General features: G+C 38.6%; 1 protein-coding gene across 1 annotated transcript; it reads right to left on the bottom strand.

Moving 5' to 3' along the window:
- Window positions 1-6,115: 6,115 nt before the first annotated feature.
- rps3a (ribosomal protein S3A) lies at window positions 6,116-10,031 on the bottom strand. Its single transcript, XM_046843594.1, has 6 exons — window positions 9,876-10,031; window positions 8,995-9,098; window positions 7,755-7,942; window positions 6,909-7,117; window positions 6,644-6,753; window positions 6,116-6,287 (listed from the first exon to the last, which is right to left on the bottom strand). The coding sequence occupies exons 1-6, from the start codon at window positions 9,935-9,937 to the stop codon at window positions 6,160-6,162; spliced, it is 801 nt and encodes a 266-aa protein (XP_046699550.1). The 5' UTR covers window positions 9,938-10,031; the 3' UTR covers window positions 6,116-6,159.
- Between the last annotated feature and the right edge of the window lie 7,081 nt (window positions 10,032-17,112).

Genomic DNA, 17,112 nt, shown 5'->3' on the forward strand with positions numbered 1-17,112 from the left:
CAATCTCACAATAAGAAGTGAAAAAGGAAAGTAACAGTGACAGTACTTCATATAGCATGGAAGGAGAGCCTCCTGAGTTATAGAAAATCTCCTAGTGCTGCTAGATCAGCATATTTCTCAGTAAATAACAAGCATAATCCTAGATTTTTATTCAACACAGTAGCAAAATGAACAGAAAATAAAAGCACTGCACTAACATGCACACAATCAATAGGCAGTAATGATTTTTAATGATTAAGTTGAAAACATCAGGCAAAAATCCAGACGGTTAATATAAATGTAAACTATTTTATAAATAACCCTGTAGACAGCAGTGTAATTATAACAATCAATTACAAAGTTTTACTCCTAGAGAATGACATATAATTTATTTCACCAAAATCAACCTGCATTCTTGATCCCTTGCCTACAAGTTTCTTCAAACAGATAATTCCAGAAGTAATTAAACCTGTTTTAAAATTTATAAATACTTCCATTAGCACTGGTTATGTACTTAAATCCTTCAAACTGGAAGTTATCAACCCCCTAATTAAGAAACCTGACCCTTGTCAGCTGTCCAACTACAGGCCAATATGAAACCTCCCCTTTATCTGCCAGATTTTAGAAAAGGTTGTAGCACAGCAGTTATGCTCACAGCTACTTAGGAATAACATTTTTGAAATGTATCAGTCAGGATTTAGGCCTCATCATAGCACAAAGACGGCGCTAGTTAAGGTGGTAAATGACCTGTTATTAGCCTCTGATCAGTGTCTCTTTACTTGTTTTGCTTGACCTTAGTGCAGCTTTTGAAACAATTGAGCATACTATCCTGCTTGCTAGACTAAAAAACTCTTAAAGGTCTTATTTGACTGTTTGCTATCAGTTTGTTAATGTAAATAGTGAGTTCTCCACACTCTCTGAGGTAGTTTGGAGTACTGCAAGGATCTGTCTTAGGCCCACTGCTTTTCTCTTTATATTTGCTGCCTCTGGTTGAAATTATAGATAAACATGGTATTGCTTCGATTGCTATGCTGATGACACACAGCTGTATATTTCAGCAAAGCCAGATAAAGAGAGATCAGTTTAATAATGTTGAGGAGTATGTAAAGGACATTAGAGAGTGGATGCTTGATAACTTCCATCTGCTCAACTCAGATAAGACGGAAATAATTTTACTAGAACTTTTCAATTAGGTAGCATCTCCGGATGGTGTTTCTGTCTCAGTGTGTATAGCAGTCAAAGACCTTGGTGTGATTATTGACCCGAGTCTTTCCTTTGAGGCTCACGTGAATAATATTACCAGGATCCATATTCCACCTTAAAAATATAGAAACATGATGTTGTTACAGTATGCAGAAAAAAACACTTTACTCTCTGGGTGTTGGAGTAAGTGCATAAATAAGCTTCAGTTAGTTCAGAATGCAGCAGCAAGGGTCCTTACTAGATCTAGAAAATATGACCACATCACCCCTGTTTTAATTATTCTACACTGCTCCCAATTAAATCTCGCATTGATTATAAAATACTACTACTGACGCATAAAGCACTTAACAGTCTCGCACCGCAGTATCTGAGTGAACTTCTGTACCAATATGATCCTCCATGTCTACTTAGATCAAAAGGTGCAGGCTATTTGTTGGTACCTCAATTAATGAAGACTACAGCAGTTGGCAGATCTTTCTCTTATAAAGACCCACAGTTATGGAGCAGTCTTACCATTAGTGTTTGGGACTCAGACACAGTCTCAGTGTTCAAGTTGAGGCTGAAAATATATTTATTTAGTCAAGTCTTTTATAAGTAGATTTCTCTTCAATTAGAGGCCACTCACGGTTTCCCATCAACGCCATGGTGTTCCATGAAATTACGGAGTAAGAACGGTAGCTGTGAGGATGGAATTGGACTGTTGTTAATGTCAACAGTCTGCTACACTGACTCAGGACTACAGTTTGCTTCTGATCGCCATCACTGTACCCCGCAACATCATTTATCTATAATCAATAGACTCGGCCAAAGGAGGAGAAGGAAAGGAGGAAGACGTCTACAGAGACAGCAGGAAAAGGAGTAGTGTAGGAAAGTGGAGGTTAGGGTTGGTACTTTAAATGTTGGTACTATGACTGGTAAAGGGAGAGAGGTAGCTGATATGATGGAGAGGAGAAAGGTAGATATGTTGTGTGTTCAGAAGACCAAGTGGAAAGGGAGTAAGGCCAGGAACATTGGAGGTGGGTTTAAACTGTTCTATTATGGTGTGGAATGGAAGAGATATGGTGTAGGTGTGATTCTGAGGGAAGGGTTTAGTAAGAGTGTACTGTAGTGGAGATGAGAGTTTCTGATTGGGTGATGAACATTAAGCTGAAAGTTAAAGGGGTGATGATAAATGTCAGTGGGTTGTGAGATGGAGTAGAAGGAAAAAATTCTGGAGTGAATTAGATGAAGTGGTAGAAGGTATACCTAGGAATGAAAGATTGGTGATTGGGGCAGATTTAAATGGGCATGTAGGTGAAGGGAACAGAGGTGATGAGGAGGTATGGCCTTAAGGAGAGTAATGTGGAAGAGCAGATGGTGGTAGATTTTGCCAAAAGGATGGAAATGGCAGTGGTGAATACTTACTTTAAGAATAAGGAGGATCATAGGGTGATGTATAAGAGTGGAGGGAGGTGCTAACAGGTGGACTATGTTCTATGTATAAGATGCAACCTGAAGGAGATTGGAGACTGTAAGGTGTTGGCAGGGGACAGTGTAGCTAGACAGCATTGAATGGTGGTCTGAAGGATGATTTTAGTGGTAAAAAAGAAGAGGAGAAGAGTGAGGCCTAAAAGAAGAATAAAATGGTGGAAAAGGATTTGTAGCGATTTTACAGGCAGAGGGACCGAGCTGGGAAGAATGTGCTGCAAGTTAGAGCAATAAAGGTGGGGATGGAAATGTGTTGACTAGTGAGGAGTGTGTTGAGAAGATGGAGGGAATATTTTGAGCAGCTTATGAACAAGGAAAATGAAAGCAAAAGAAGGTTGGATGGTGTGGAGATGGTGAAGCAGTAAGTGGATAGGATTAGTAAGGAGGAAGTGAGAGCAGTGATCAAGAGGATGAAAAGTGGAAAGTGGGTTGGACCAGATGACATACAGGTAGAAGCATGGAGATGTTTAGGAGAGATGGCAGTGGAGTTTTTAACCAGGTTGTTCAACAAGATATTGGAAGGTGAGAAGATGCCTGTGGAATGGAGAAGGAGTGTGCTTTAAGAATAAGGGAGATGTGCAGACCTGCAGTAACTACTGAAGAAAAAAGTTGATCAGTCACAAAGTTATGGGAAAGAGTAGTGGAAGCCTGGCTAAGAGAACAGGTGACCATCTGTGAGCAACAGTATGGTTTCATGCCATGGAAGAGCACCACAGACACATTATTTCCCTTGAGAATGTTGACAGAGAAGAATGGAGAAGGTCAGAAGAAAGCGTACGACAGGGTGCTGAGAGAGAAGTATTGTATGAGGAAGTCTGGTGTGTCAGAGAAGTATGTGAGGGTGGTGCAGGACATGTATGAGGACAGTGTGACAGCAGTGAAGTGTGCAGTAGGAACGACAGACTGGTTTAAGGGGAAGGTTGGACCGAATAAAGGATCGGCTCTGAGCCCTTTTTTGTTTGCAATGGTGATGGACAGGTTGACAGACGAGGTCAGACAGGAGTCTCCATGGACTATGATGTTTGTGGATATTATTTGCGGTGAGAGTAGGGAGCAGGTTGAGAAGAGCCTGGAGAGGTGGAGGTACGCGCTGGAGAGAAGGGGAATGAATGTCAGTAGGAGTAAGACAGAGTACATGTGTGTGAATGAGAGGGAGGGCAGTGAAGGGGTGCAGTTGCAGGGAGAAGAGGTGGAGGAGTTCAGGTACCTGGGGTCAACAATGCAGGTCAACAGGCAGGGTGAAGTGGGTGGAGAAGAGTGATAGCAGGAGTGATTTGTGATAGAAGGGTATCTGCGAGAGTGAAAGGGAAAGTTTATAGGACTGTGGTGAGACCTGCGATGTTGTATGGCAGGGGTGGCCAACCCGCGGCTGACGAGCCGCATGCGGCTCTTACGTTCATATCAAAGTTTGTGTTTGTACTTTTTTTAATGTGCGTGTTCGCTTTGCTTGAGTTCAATACGGTATTTTAAGACTTAAATGAGCTTGCCCCTACTGGGAAACTTTGCGGTATATCAGACCTGGGCAAACTACGGCCCACGAGAAACATCCAGCCCTTTGTACGTCCCTGTCCGGCCCGCGTGAGGCCAATCATAAATTACAGGGATGCACCGAAAATTTTCGGCCAAAATACCTAAATCACAGAAACAACACGGCAGAAACACAATTGTAATGACGCAATAAAAAAGCGCAGCCAGCACACGGTTATCTGAATAAGAGCAACATGTCTGCGGTGTGCGGATAGCGATTTGCAAAACATGCAATGCTGAAATTTCAAGAGGGGTGTATCTGCAAAGAGTTTCCCCAAGTCGGGTTTAATTTATAACCTAAAATTCAAACATCCCGATTGCCATTCTAAATATGAGAAGAATGCGGAGAAAAGTAAAGTCAATCCGAGCATGCGCACTCTGTCTGTAGCGAACGTTTTTGAAAAGGCAGGAAAGTTTTCCAGTGATGGTGCCAAGGCAAAAGGCATAACAAAAAATTATAGATTTCATTGCCTTACATCAGTGGTCTCCAGTGGATCGACAGGTTGATCTTTGAAACATTCCCCGTGGATCCCGAAAATAATAATGATTATAATATTATTTATTACACGGCTCTTCTTAATCCTGTAGACTAGAACGTTCCATTCACTTGAATGGGCTTCCAAACGTTTGGCGGTCAATTATTTTCGTTAAACAGACCGTTGCTAATAATAATTGACCGCTGTCTGTCTGTCAATACTATGAATGATAACAAATAAATAATAATTTATAATATTAAATAAAAAACTTTTGTAATTGATTTATTCTTTGAACTGCAATGCATTGATTTTAGTGAGAATGCTGAGGATGGAGCCACCAGGAAGGAGGAAAAGAGGAAGACCAAGGGGGCGGTTTATGGATGTGGTGAGGGAAGACATGCAGGTAGTTGGGTTGAAAGAGGCAGCTGTAGAGGACGGGGGTATGGAGACGGATGATTCGGTGTGGTGCCCCCTAATTGAAGAAGCCAAAAGAAGAAATGGACAATCGGTGCAACCCAGATGGGGATGGATATGTTCACTCGAGTCTGGTTCCTCTCAAGGTTTCTTCCTTATACCATCTCAGAGTTTATCCTTGCCAGTCGCCACCAGCTGGCAAATCGGGGGCAAACTTACACTTAAATTAATGTTCTTTATATCACCACATTATCTGTGTAAAGCTGCTTTGAGACAATGTTCATTGATAAAAGCAATCTACAAATAAAAATGAATTGAAATCATGAAGAAAAGCCATGAACACCTGTGACATTTAACTCACATGGTCAGTTTTAAAATTAGTGTTAAACGTCACATTTAAGCAGCGTTTTTGCCATACGTGAGCCCTAATTATTTTCAAGCTGAATTTTGCTAAACTTTCCCCGTAGTCAAAAAATAAAACCCATTTTAAATCTGTGGTACAAACAAAAAAAAAATGAATAAGGCAGAGCAATGACAAGGAATTCGTTGGTGCACAATTAGAGAAAAAAATTATTCGTGCCACCAGATTAAAACTAAAGTAACAAGCGTGGTTTAAATATGCAAGTCGAAAGTATAGATGTGTAAAAAAAATTAATCTGAAAAACAGTGAAGTACTGATGGCAGAAAAATCTACATGAACTGAATCTAAATGTACTGAACCCATCTCTGCTCATTTGTAGTTGTAACACAATACATGATTATAATTAGACTAGGGAAAAAAACTACACCACGGACACTAAGACCATTAGCTCCAAAATGCCACGAGAGCATTTCAACCAGCATTAGAGGTAGACATAAATAATTTTAAACTGGTCTTAATTTTTTTTTTTTTTTAAGACTTAGAACAGAAAATGCAAGACTTTAAACCTTAAACTTACATTTGACAAATTTGCGACTTTATAGTAATAATTTTAAAGGTGTAAAAACATTGGTTTTGAGACAATTATTTGGTCACACCCACACACCAAAAAAAGCAAAGCAACGCACCATTTGATTTTTCAAACTTTATTGGCCATGTCTATGAGCATGAGTTTTACACAGACTCCTGGACGGGGGGCTCATATCCGTCCGCTCTCTCCACCTTTGCCCCAGTTTCGCCCTCCGCTGGTTTAGCCGAGCTGCTGCTTCCACCTTCACCATGCAGCTCCATCAGCTTCCCCACTGAAACACAAGGGCAATGTTAATTAAAACAATGCACAATGTAATGCACAAAGCTTGGAAGGGGTAGCGCAGCAGTAAAGATGTTGGACTTCTGATCAGAAGGTCGCAAGTTTAAAAATACCACTGCACTAAGCTGCCACTGATAGGACCTTGAGCAAGGCCCTTAAACTGGACTAATCAGTTGCATGGATTAGAATTATAAGTCACTATAGATAAGTGTGCCTTCCGAATCTAAATCTAGCTAAAGCACTTAGTCATAGCCAAATTGTACATGAAAATCTTACTACAGAACCCACACTGGTGGAAATCATAGTTTGTGAATTGGGACAAGGCAACAGTTCAAAACCCAAACTCACGCTCAAACTTGGGCTTCTTGAGCATCTTGACCTTCCTGACGTAGACATCGTGCAGTGGATAGATGGACTGGCAGGCTTTCTCAATGTCCTTTCCCACACTGTCAGGGATCCTGTTTCACACACACAAACACACAATCAGTAAAATCCTGAATTCAGACAGACACTCATTCATGAAACACGCATTACAATGGCGAAGACAATCCAAACAAGACCAACATTCCTAATGGAAGCGTAAAAAAATTAATTAAAAAAAAAGGGTGCTTACAGTTTGTTCACCACCTCCTTGAGATCATTGGTCTGAACCTCACGGGTCATGATCTCCATCATCTTCTTGCGGATCTGGCGGACCTGCTGGTGTTGGGCGTACGACGTCTTGCGGATCTGATTAGAGCGTTTCTTGGTGAAACCCACACAGAAAAGGCGCAGCAGGTAACCATCCGTGGTCTTCACGTCCACATGGGCCTCGATCATAGTCTGTACAGAAACAAAGATTCAAATTTCCTTTTTTTTTTTTTTACACAAACCAGCAGCAAATATTTTGTCCTGAAGTACATTTTAGACCTTTTCTTACATCTAAATGTTTGTGAATGTGTGCATAGCTCTTTAAAACTGTATTCACAAAAGCTAATACAATTCAGCTGTTGGTATAATGCTGGAGGTTTCTTGATCTGATTGGTCAGAAAATTTGGGCTCAGTCTACTCTAATCCAGATGCATTTGAAAATGGGGTTTTGTCTAAAAAGCGCCACACTTCCGTTTTTAATCATGTTGCAAAAGTTGCTGATCCACACAAACACTAAAATGCTTACGTCCCTGTACTGCGCGTTTGTTTTACCGTGATGACATGGAAAGCGTGCGCAAGTTTGGAGTGTCCAATACGCCACCTTGTATATGAGAACTGGTAGCACGTGGATTCAATTGTCTTTGGTTTACATATAGGTTGATTTAAGGTAGCTTGTTATCTATGCACTGGTCCCATTCTGCTTTTTTTTTTATATGTACGAGTTATTGTCCAATGGTGGGACTTATCAATCTATGACTCATTTTTAGAGCTTCCATAGCAGCAACGTTTGCCTGTTATAAGCACCAAATATTCACCCCCTATCTCCTACCTGCCACTTCTTGACCATGGAGCACATCTTGTCGCGGGTCAGGTCCATGCCGTGGAAGTTGGTCAGGCAGTTTTTGCCCTGGACGTCCTCGGTGATGAGCTTGAACTTGCGGAAGGCGACCTCATCGTTCTGCAGGTCAGCGAGGCTCACCTCGAACACGCGACCCTTCAGACCATCAGAGGCGATCCCTAAAACAAAGGCAGGCACGTCACTCAACAACCAGAGGCGTTCTCTCCTTAAGGAGGATATTGTACATTTGTGGGAATGTCAGTAGATCTCAACAGGAGTAATCACTTCTCTTTATCTGGGACCAAAACACAGTCTTCATTCCCCAAATTTGGACAATTATTCCTGTTCAGTAATGCAGTGCTTTAAAGCAAACGTTTACTCTGAACTCACATCTCAGGAGCTGTTCAGACAGGATTATACACTGATGGTCAATATACAGTGGTACCCCGCTTATCGACCGGCTCGGACATCGATCTTTTCGCTTAGCGAACAGTTTTTCGACCAAAATTTGCGCCCGCTGAACGACCAAATGCCGGCTTAGACCTTTTTTTTTACCCCAACCCATGTGGAGCGAGGGAAAGGATCTTCCCAGTCTCGCCTCAGCCTTCATGGAGAGAGCATCTATCATTAAACTTCGGTTTGTGAATATAGTGTTATTTAGCGGTTATATTGTATATTTGCTCTTCAACCGCTTCGCATTTCGACCGGTTTTAAGTAACGGATTAAGGTCGATAAGCGGGGTACCACTGTACTAATAAACTAACCCTATTTTACAGATTCTACACCTTTATTTTTATCCAGATCAACCTGTTCACCCTTTTCCTGTCGTCCTTCTACGAGGAAATTGCATACTTTCGAGTTTTCACCAAACTTTGCAATCATTTGATTCTTTTAATTGACCTATGATTTTCTACGCAGATGGCGCCTCACGTTGGAAAGACAAAAGACTGCGGATTCAGTCACACGGCATACGTGAGTGACCCTGTGCAGATATTAACACTTCCTGGATCACATGATCCTAAAAACAACAATCCCAATCTACTTTAAATTAAATAAAAGAGTCCCACTCTTTCTGTCTATTGAGAAAGCAACGTGTTAAGGAACCATATTAGACACCAAATTTGATAAAATAATCCAATCTGAATAAGGCCACTATGGACATGTGTTTGAGACTCTACAAAGATCCCTTTACAAACTCAATCTCAACAATAATAATTCCAGTACAACTCACTGGTTCCCTGAGTCCTGGTGACCAGAGTCTTGCCCAGGTTGCGGATGTTGAACATGGCCGGGGCTTTAACATCGTACCAGTCCTTCTTGGAGAACGGATCAACGCTGGAAAAGAAAACAAAAGGGTTTACTTGATATACAGCTTATAAAACTGAATAGTCAATAGATGATTTTCCTGTGATTGCACTAAAACAACATACAGCATCAAAAATCTAATAGTCTGACAGTTCAAACAGTGAAGGCTCTATAAAGTAAATTGTAACGTGAACACATTTACATGAAGCTCTAATAAGGTAAATAATGCAGGTTTTCCTGGTAAAGACTTTTATACCGTTCTGCCTTCAAAAGTCAGTAAACTCAGATGAATAAATAAAAGCAATGCAATAGAGAAAACATTCATTCAAAAGACTAGACACCAATTACATCCAGTATCTATCTATATATGCCCTAAAAATGCTCCAATTCTCCCCCTCATGCACTTTTACTCCTTAATGTATTAGTGTTTTAACTTAAACAGAGCCTGGAGGTGATTGTAAAAGCCCATGATGTCAATGAGGTTTGTAGGAGCCCCAGTTACTATATTTATATTATTATACTAACACGATTTACAGCTAATGTTTCACTTCCACTGACTCAGATTAGTTTTTTTCATCTAAACAACCACAAAAGACAAAACAATAATCTCCAAAAACGACTTAAATAACTAAGAAAGCAAGTAGCTAGCTAGTCAGTCAGCTAAGTCGTGAACTGGGGGTGAAGCCGGGCCGTGCTAACACAATCCTCCAATTATCAAACTCATCCGTACACTTTTTCTTCCGAAAACACATCCACTGTTTTATTAAAGCGTCTCAAACCGCACAAGGGGTGAATTTTTTAACTTACATCTTCTTCTTGGCCCCTTTTTTGCCGCCTTTGGTCAGCCTCTTATTCTTGCCGACTGCCATGTTGGAACGCAGGGAGTAAAAGAGGAGGAAATGAGGTGTTCTCGCGAGAAATAGAGCGAGAGCGAGAAGCCGTCGGGAAATCTCGCGGGATCTCGTGAGGCCTGGATGAGAGGCGCCTCCCAGTGGTGTGTTTTGGGAAGTGACTTTAAATTAATTCATGAATTAAAATCATTTATTTGTGGGTTAAGTATTTTCAACGATTTTTCTCCATATTTAAGAAAAAAATTGTTGTTGTTGTTTTTTTTTTTATTATTTAAATTATATCCATTCATATTTATGTATTTATGTATTTATTTGTTTGCTGTTTTTTTGTTCTTATTGAAGCAATTATTTCTGACTTTAGACAAAATAAAGGTGCTTTACAGTATATTTGTCATATTTGTCGTATATAAGTCTTTCTTCACATATCCCAACAATGTAATGAAGCTGGGGTAGGAGATGATACAGCGCCCCTGAGGGTTAAGGGCCTTGCTCAAGATCCTTAACCATGGAGCTACAACCTCCCATATAACAAGCATTATTTGCTTTTTTAATCAAAACATATAATTAAATCAAACTTTGTTATTATGTATACTATTTTATTCACTATTTTACTGCATAGTCGGTTTCAGATAATAATCTAATTCAGGTGAACAGAGAATTCAGCTTATAACCATGAGTACGGCATTTTAACTGGAAGAAATATAAGAACTAATCTGACTGTTTGATGAATGTGAAATTATATTTAATCATGCTTTGAAACTTGTAGATTACATTTTTCTGTTAAATTACCACAGATAATTTCCAACAGCTGCATCACACCCCGTAGTTGACCATATCATCACACCACCCACACATTTGTTTATGTAAAAACACAAGAAACGGTGACTGAACAGGTTCGTCTGGGAGTGTGTGTGTGTGTGTGTGTGGGTGTGTGCAGGTCTTTCTATATCAATAAAAAGTGCTGCTGTTTCATTTTTTAAATCAAGCTAAAAGCAAAACAGCTTAAGGTCATTAGTATATGGTTACTACTGCTATGGGCATCGACTTGTGAACTGCTGAGAACCTGTTCTGTCAAAAGGTCTGAGTTTTTAGATTAAGGGATATGGATTTGAGAGTTGATGTTAATTTCACTCTTTACTCCAGGATTTCTAAGTCATGTTCTCCAGTTCTCTTGTGCACCTGAACATGCCTTTGGAGCAGGTGTGTAGAGAGTAGACCAGCAGAACTGTAGATCTGACCCCTGTTGATCACGTGGCTGCGTTGAATAATGCTTGTAAATACCAGGTAAATTAGTGAACGCATTCACATTCAACTCAGCTGATTTACATTAAGCCACACCCACAAATCTCCATAAAAGGCAACATATTCAAAAGAACAAAATGACAGCCAAAAGGTGCCTGAGCATTTATAAATGATTTATTAATACATGGACCTAACTGAAAAGTTGAATTTATATATTTTGTATTTTTCAAGTGCAATAAAAGTCACTTCATAGGCATACAATTACTAACTGTTCATCTGGTGATATGCATAAGTACTGGCACAGAGGTGCCAAATACTGTATTAAGCATTCAAACCATTCTTACTTTTTTTTATGCACGGTGTGTCTTAATCATCCTCGTGGGTCAATTCATGATCTGCTGGTTGGAAATTTTTGTTTATTAGACTGCTGTCCAACCCAGCCATGTGATATAAGTGTTAAAAACTCCAACTCAAGAGCAAGAACAGCACCGTTATACCTGATGTGTATATATATACAGTACAGACCAAAAGTTTATATATATTATATATACAGTACAGACCAAAAGTTTATATATATTATATATACAGTACAGACCAAAAGTTTGGACACACCTTCTCATTCAAAGAGTTTTCTTTATTTTCATGACTATGAAAATTGTAGAGTCACACTGAAGGCATCAAAACTATGAATTAACACATGTGGAATTATATACATAACAAAAAACTGAACTGAAAATATGTCATATTGTAGGTTCTTCAAAGTAGGCATCAAGAGAATGCCAAGAGTGTGCAAAGCAGTAATCTAAGCAAAAGGTGGCTACTTTGAAGAACCTACAATATGACATATTTTCAGTTGTTTCACACTTTTTTGTTTTGTATATAACTCCACATGTGTTAATTCATAGTTTTGATGCCTTCAGTGTGACTCTACAATTTTCATAGTCATGAAAATAAAGAAAACTCTTTGAATGAGAAGGTGTGTCCAAACTTTTGGTCTGTACTGTGTATATATATATATATATATATATATATATATATATATATATATATATATATAAAACACCATGTCACATTGTTGTATTGCTCAGTGTTGGACCCTGCCCATGAAGGATAGTGTAATAGGTTGACAATACTTTTTTTTTTTTACAACACCAGAAAGTAAATGCACACCAAAAAGAAATAAACCCCCTATGTAATAGATAGACTAAAAAAAAATATTTTTTAATAAAACACTTAGTGTAGTTAGAAGTAAATTTGAGCTAATAAAGGATGGATATAGAAGAGGCAGGAAAAATAGCTTGTTTTTCAGATGTTTTCAGCTTCATCAGCTGTGTAAATATATGAAAAAAGGTCAAGTCTTTCACCCTTATTTCACCATCAAATTTTTATAAAAGCTATGTTGTCTGTCGTTAAACAATGGCTCAGCAGTGGGTCACCTGCTGATACGGATGCTGTGGTGTTATAGAGCTCAGAAGAACGATTTAATTCAGAAATAAATTATTTATTCCTTTATTTATTTATTTAAGAGCAGGGTCAGCGTGGTGGTGAAGCCGGTCTATCTGAGGAGCGTGTTTGGGAAAAAAAAACACTCTGGAAAAGACTCCAGTTTGATACACAGCATTTCCCAGATTTCCTGTTGTACAAATACTAATGTTATTGAACTTAAGTAGATTAATTTGGTACAATACTTTACTTCACTATTTATTTTTGGGACAACTTTTTAATTTCACTTTACTCTTTAAACCAGGCTTGATACATTAGTTTAGACATGATCAATATTTTTTCTTCTTAATGAGCTCTGTTTTTCACCCATTTCTTTTCATTGCGCTGCCTTTTCAACCTATGGTATGGTGGTATATTTACTTATTTGAAACAGAGGGAGTCAGTGACGTAAACATGACTGAGAACAGAGACATTCCTGATCATCATCTTTTCTCTGCTTGTGTTCTACAGGGAGTGCAGAATTATTAGGCAAGTTGTATTTTTGAGGATTAATTTTATTTGAGGATTTAATTTGAACAACAACCATGTTCTCAATGAACACAAAAAACTCATATCAAAGCTGAATATTTTTGGAAGTAGTTTTTAGTTTTAGCTATTTTAGGGTGATATCTGTGTGTGCAGGTGACTATTACTGTGCATAATTATTAGGCAACAACAAAAACAAATTTATACCCATTTCAATTATTTATTTTTACCAGTGAAACCAATATAACATCTCAACATTCACAAATATACATTTCTGACATTCAAAACCAAACAAAACAAATCAGTGACCAATATAGCCACCTTTCTTTGCAAGGACACTCAAAAGCCTGCCATCCATGGATTCTGTCAGTGTTTTGATCTGTTCACCATCAACATTGCGTGCAGCAGCAACCACAGCCTCCCAGACACTGTTCAGAGAGGTGTACTGTTTTCCTCCTTGTAAATCGCACATTTGATGATGGACCACAGGTTCTCAATGGGGTTCAGATCAGGTGAACAAGGAGGCCATATCATTAGATTTTCTTCTTTATACCCTTTCTTGCCAGCCACGCTGTGGAGTACTTGGGCGTGTGTGATGGAGCATTGTCCTGCATGAAAATCATGTTTTTCTTGAAGGATGCAGACTTCTTCCTGTACCACTGCTTGAAGAAGGTGTCTTCCAGAAACTGGCAGTAGGACTGGGAGTTCAGCTTGACTCCATCCTCAACCCGAAAAGGCCCCACAAGCTCATCTTTGATGATACCAGCCCAAACCAGTACTCCACCTCCACCTTGCTGGCGTCTGAGTCGGACTGGAGCTCTCTGCCCTTTACCAATCCAGCCACGGGCCCATCCATCTGGCCCATCAAGACTCACTCATTTCATCAGTCCATAAAACCTTAGAAAATCAGTCTTGAGATATTTCTTGGCCCAGTCTTGACGCTTTCAGCTTGTGTGTCTTGTTCAGTGGTGGTCGACTTTCTGCCTTTCTTACCTTGGCCATGTCTCTGAGTATTGCACACCTTGTGCTTTTGGGCACTCCAGTGATGTTGCAGCTCTGAAATATGGCCAAACTGGTGGCAAGTGGCATCTTGGCAGCTGCACGCTTGACTTTTCTCAGTTCACGGGCAGTTATTTTGCGCCTTGGTTTTTCCACACGCTTCTTGCGACCCTGTTGACTATTTTGAATGAAACGCTTGATTGTTCGATGATCACGCTTCAGAAGCTTGGCTATTTTAAGACTGCTGCATCCCTCTGCAATATATCTCACTATTTTTGACTTTTCTGAGCCTGTCAAGTCCTTCTTTTGACCCATTTTGCCAAAGGAAAGGAAGTTGCCTAATAATTATGCACACCTGATATAGGGTGTTGATGTCATTAGACCACACCCCTTCTCATTACAGAGATGCACATCACCTAATATGCTTAATTGGTAGTAGGCTTTCCAGCCTATACAGCTTGGAGTAAGACAACATGCATAACGAGGATGATGTGGTCAAAATACTCATTTGCCTAATAATTCTGCACTCCCTGTATATGGTGGATGTTCAGCCTGGACACATTCATTACATAACAAAATTTGAAATTGTTTTGTATTAATATATACATTTTGGAGGTCCAGTTTCCAGCGTGACACTAAAACAGTTAGTAGTACTTTTTACTTAAGTACAAACTTCTTTACTTTAACTTTAACTTTAACTTACTTTAACCAGAGTCTTTTAAAACATGAGTATTTGTACTTTTAGTTGAGAGAATGATGTGTATACATTTGCATCTCTGACTACAAGTCTTCCATTATATAGATTTCACAGCTTTGATAATACTGGCAGACAAATCAAGATAAACATGAGACCCGCAAGCAAACCTGTTAGCTCAGCTAGATAGCAAACGTGTTCTAGGTAACTGAAAGCCTGCTCGCATAAAAAGATAATTTGTATATCATCATGTACCCATGTAATATTTACCATAAATTACAAATACATAGCAAAGTGGACTAGCACTTACAGGTGGGATAATCTGACAGCGAATGAGAAAACTGCTATAAATGTTAAGCTAACAGCTAAGTGTTAGTTAGACTTAAACCTGCTTAGCTACATTAAAACTGCTTCAGAGAAATGAAAGTATCAGTTACTACTGTTAAATACCAGTTACTACTCTAATATCAATACCTGTTGCTGTACTTAAGTATTAATTTGCAGTATTTATATTTTATATGGATTTTAAATAATTGTAATCTTGAGCAAAATGAGTTGTTCTGCTACCCAGTGAATGGGCGTAGGGTAGGGTAGATTTTAAGGTTGTCATTGTGGAATAAAACTACATTTTGTTTCATGATTGACCTCAAACATCTTGATAATATTTGCAACTGCAGTCACTGAAATATCAAGCTGTTGGAGAGTGCTTTATAAACTTTACCTTTAACATGCATGTCTATTATTTTACTTTTGTCCTTTTTAGACAACTCTCTGCTTTGCTTTTTCTGGTCTATGTTCAGTGTAGTGTGCACAATAACACCAAACAGCAGAGGGACTTTTCTCTGTTTAAGTAAGCTGAATAGCTGATCACATAATTGTAATCATGTGATCTTTTCTAGGGGTACCAGCAAATTTGTCCATGTCTTTTTCATTCGTTTTATTATTTATATATTCTGGTGTATTATAAATTGAAAAGCAAAGTCAGATTTTTATTTAAATCCCTCTAATCTAATCTTAATTACATTTTCTCTCAATTGTGAACAAAAGGGACACTTTATTTACACTACAGGATTCATTCTCAGCAACTTGTTTACCCAGATAAAAATATTTCATATAATTTTGTAATATAAATGCTGTAAAGACAACAATTGCAGTAAATAACATTAATGGTAAAAACTTTTTATTAAAAAAATTAAGTAATGTGCGCTTCAAACCTATTCTGTGGTTTCAAATAAACCAATAAAAGCTAACAAAACTGTATTGAAAGTTGGGCTGTAGATCCATAATAACATATTTGTGTTTGTGAGCTCTCAAGGGCTGTTACTATGGTAACCACCTCTGAGGTTTCTCACTGAGAGAGTGTATGATGACACGCACATGCTTCGTCATGGGACACTTGAGGAGAAGAAGGCAAAAACTACACACATAGACACACACAGACAGACAGACACAAACACGCACGCATGCGCGCGCACACACACACACACTTACACACACATACACACACACACACACACACACACAAATTTCCTCTACTAACATACTGGTCTCAACTACAACAATAATAATAATAATAATAATAATAATAATAATAATAATAATAATAATATACACAACCACTGGCCACGTTAAGTCTTAAATCATGTTAAATATTTTTAATATCTATATATTTAAATATTTTGTACAGTATATAACAATTGATTTAACATTGCATTTAAGCACAATTTTTCAAGTGGCCAAGTATGTCTCCAGACCTGAACCCTATTAAGCACCTGTGGGGCATCCTCAAGCACCATGTGTCGAACATCCAGCAGCTCCGTGATGTCATTATGGAAGAGAGGAAGAGGATCCCAGCAACAACCTGTGCAGCTCAGGTGAATTCCATACCCAGGAGGATTAATGCAGTGCTGGATAACAACAGCGCTCACACACAATATTCACACTTTGGACACAGTTTTAACATGAGGGTGTACTCACATTTGTTGCCAGTTATTTAGACTATAATGACTGTATGTTGAGTTATTTTCGGAGAACAGTAAATCTGTACTGATATATAAGCTGCACACTGACTACTCTAAAATATATACAATTGTCATTTCTAAAGTATTGTCCCTTGAGAACAAATAATAAAATGGTTGCTGAAATGTGAGGGGTGCATTTACTTTTGTAAGATACTATATTAAAATTTGAAAAATTACTACTGTTACTACTACTAATAATTATTAAATATATGCTATAATAAAACAATTATAACTAAAAGATTCATGTTAATAGTACTAATTGTAACAAA

The sequence above is a fragment of the Silurus meridionalis genome, chromosome 28, assembly GCF_014805685.1.
Source record: "Silurus meridionalis isolate SWU-2019-XX chromosome 28, ASM1480568v1, whole genome shotgun sequence".
In the NCBI taxonomy this organism is placed as follows: domain Eukaryota; kingdom Metazoa; phylum Chordata; class Actinopteri; order Siluriformes; family Siluridae; genus Silurus; species Silurus meridionalis.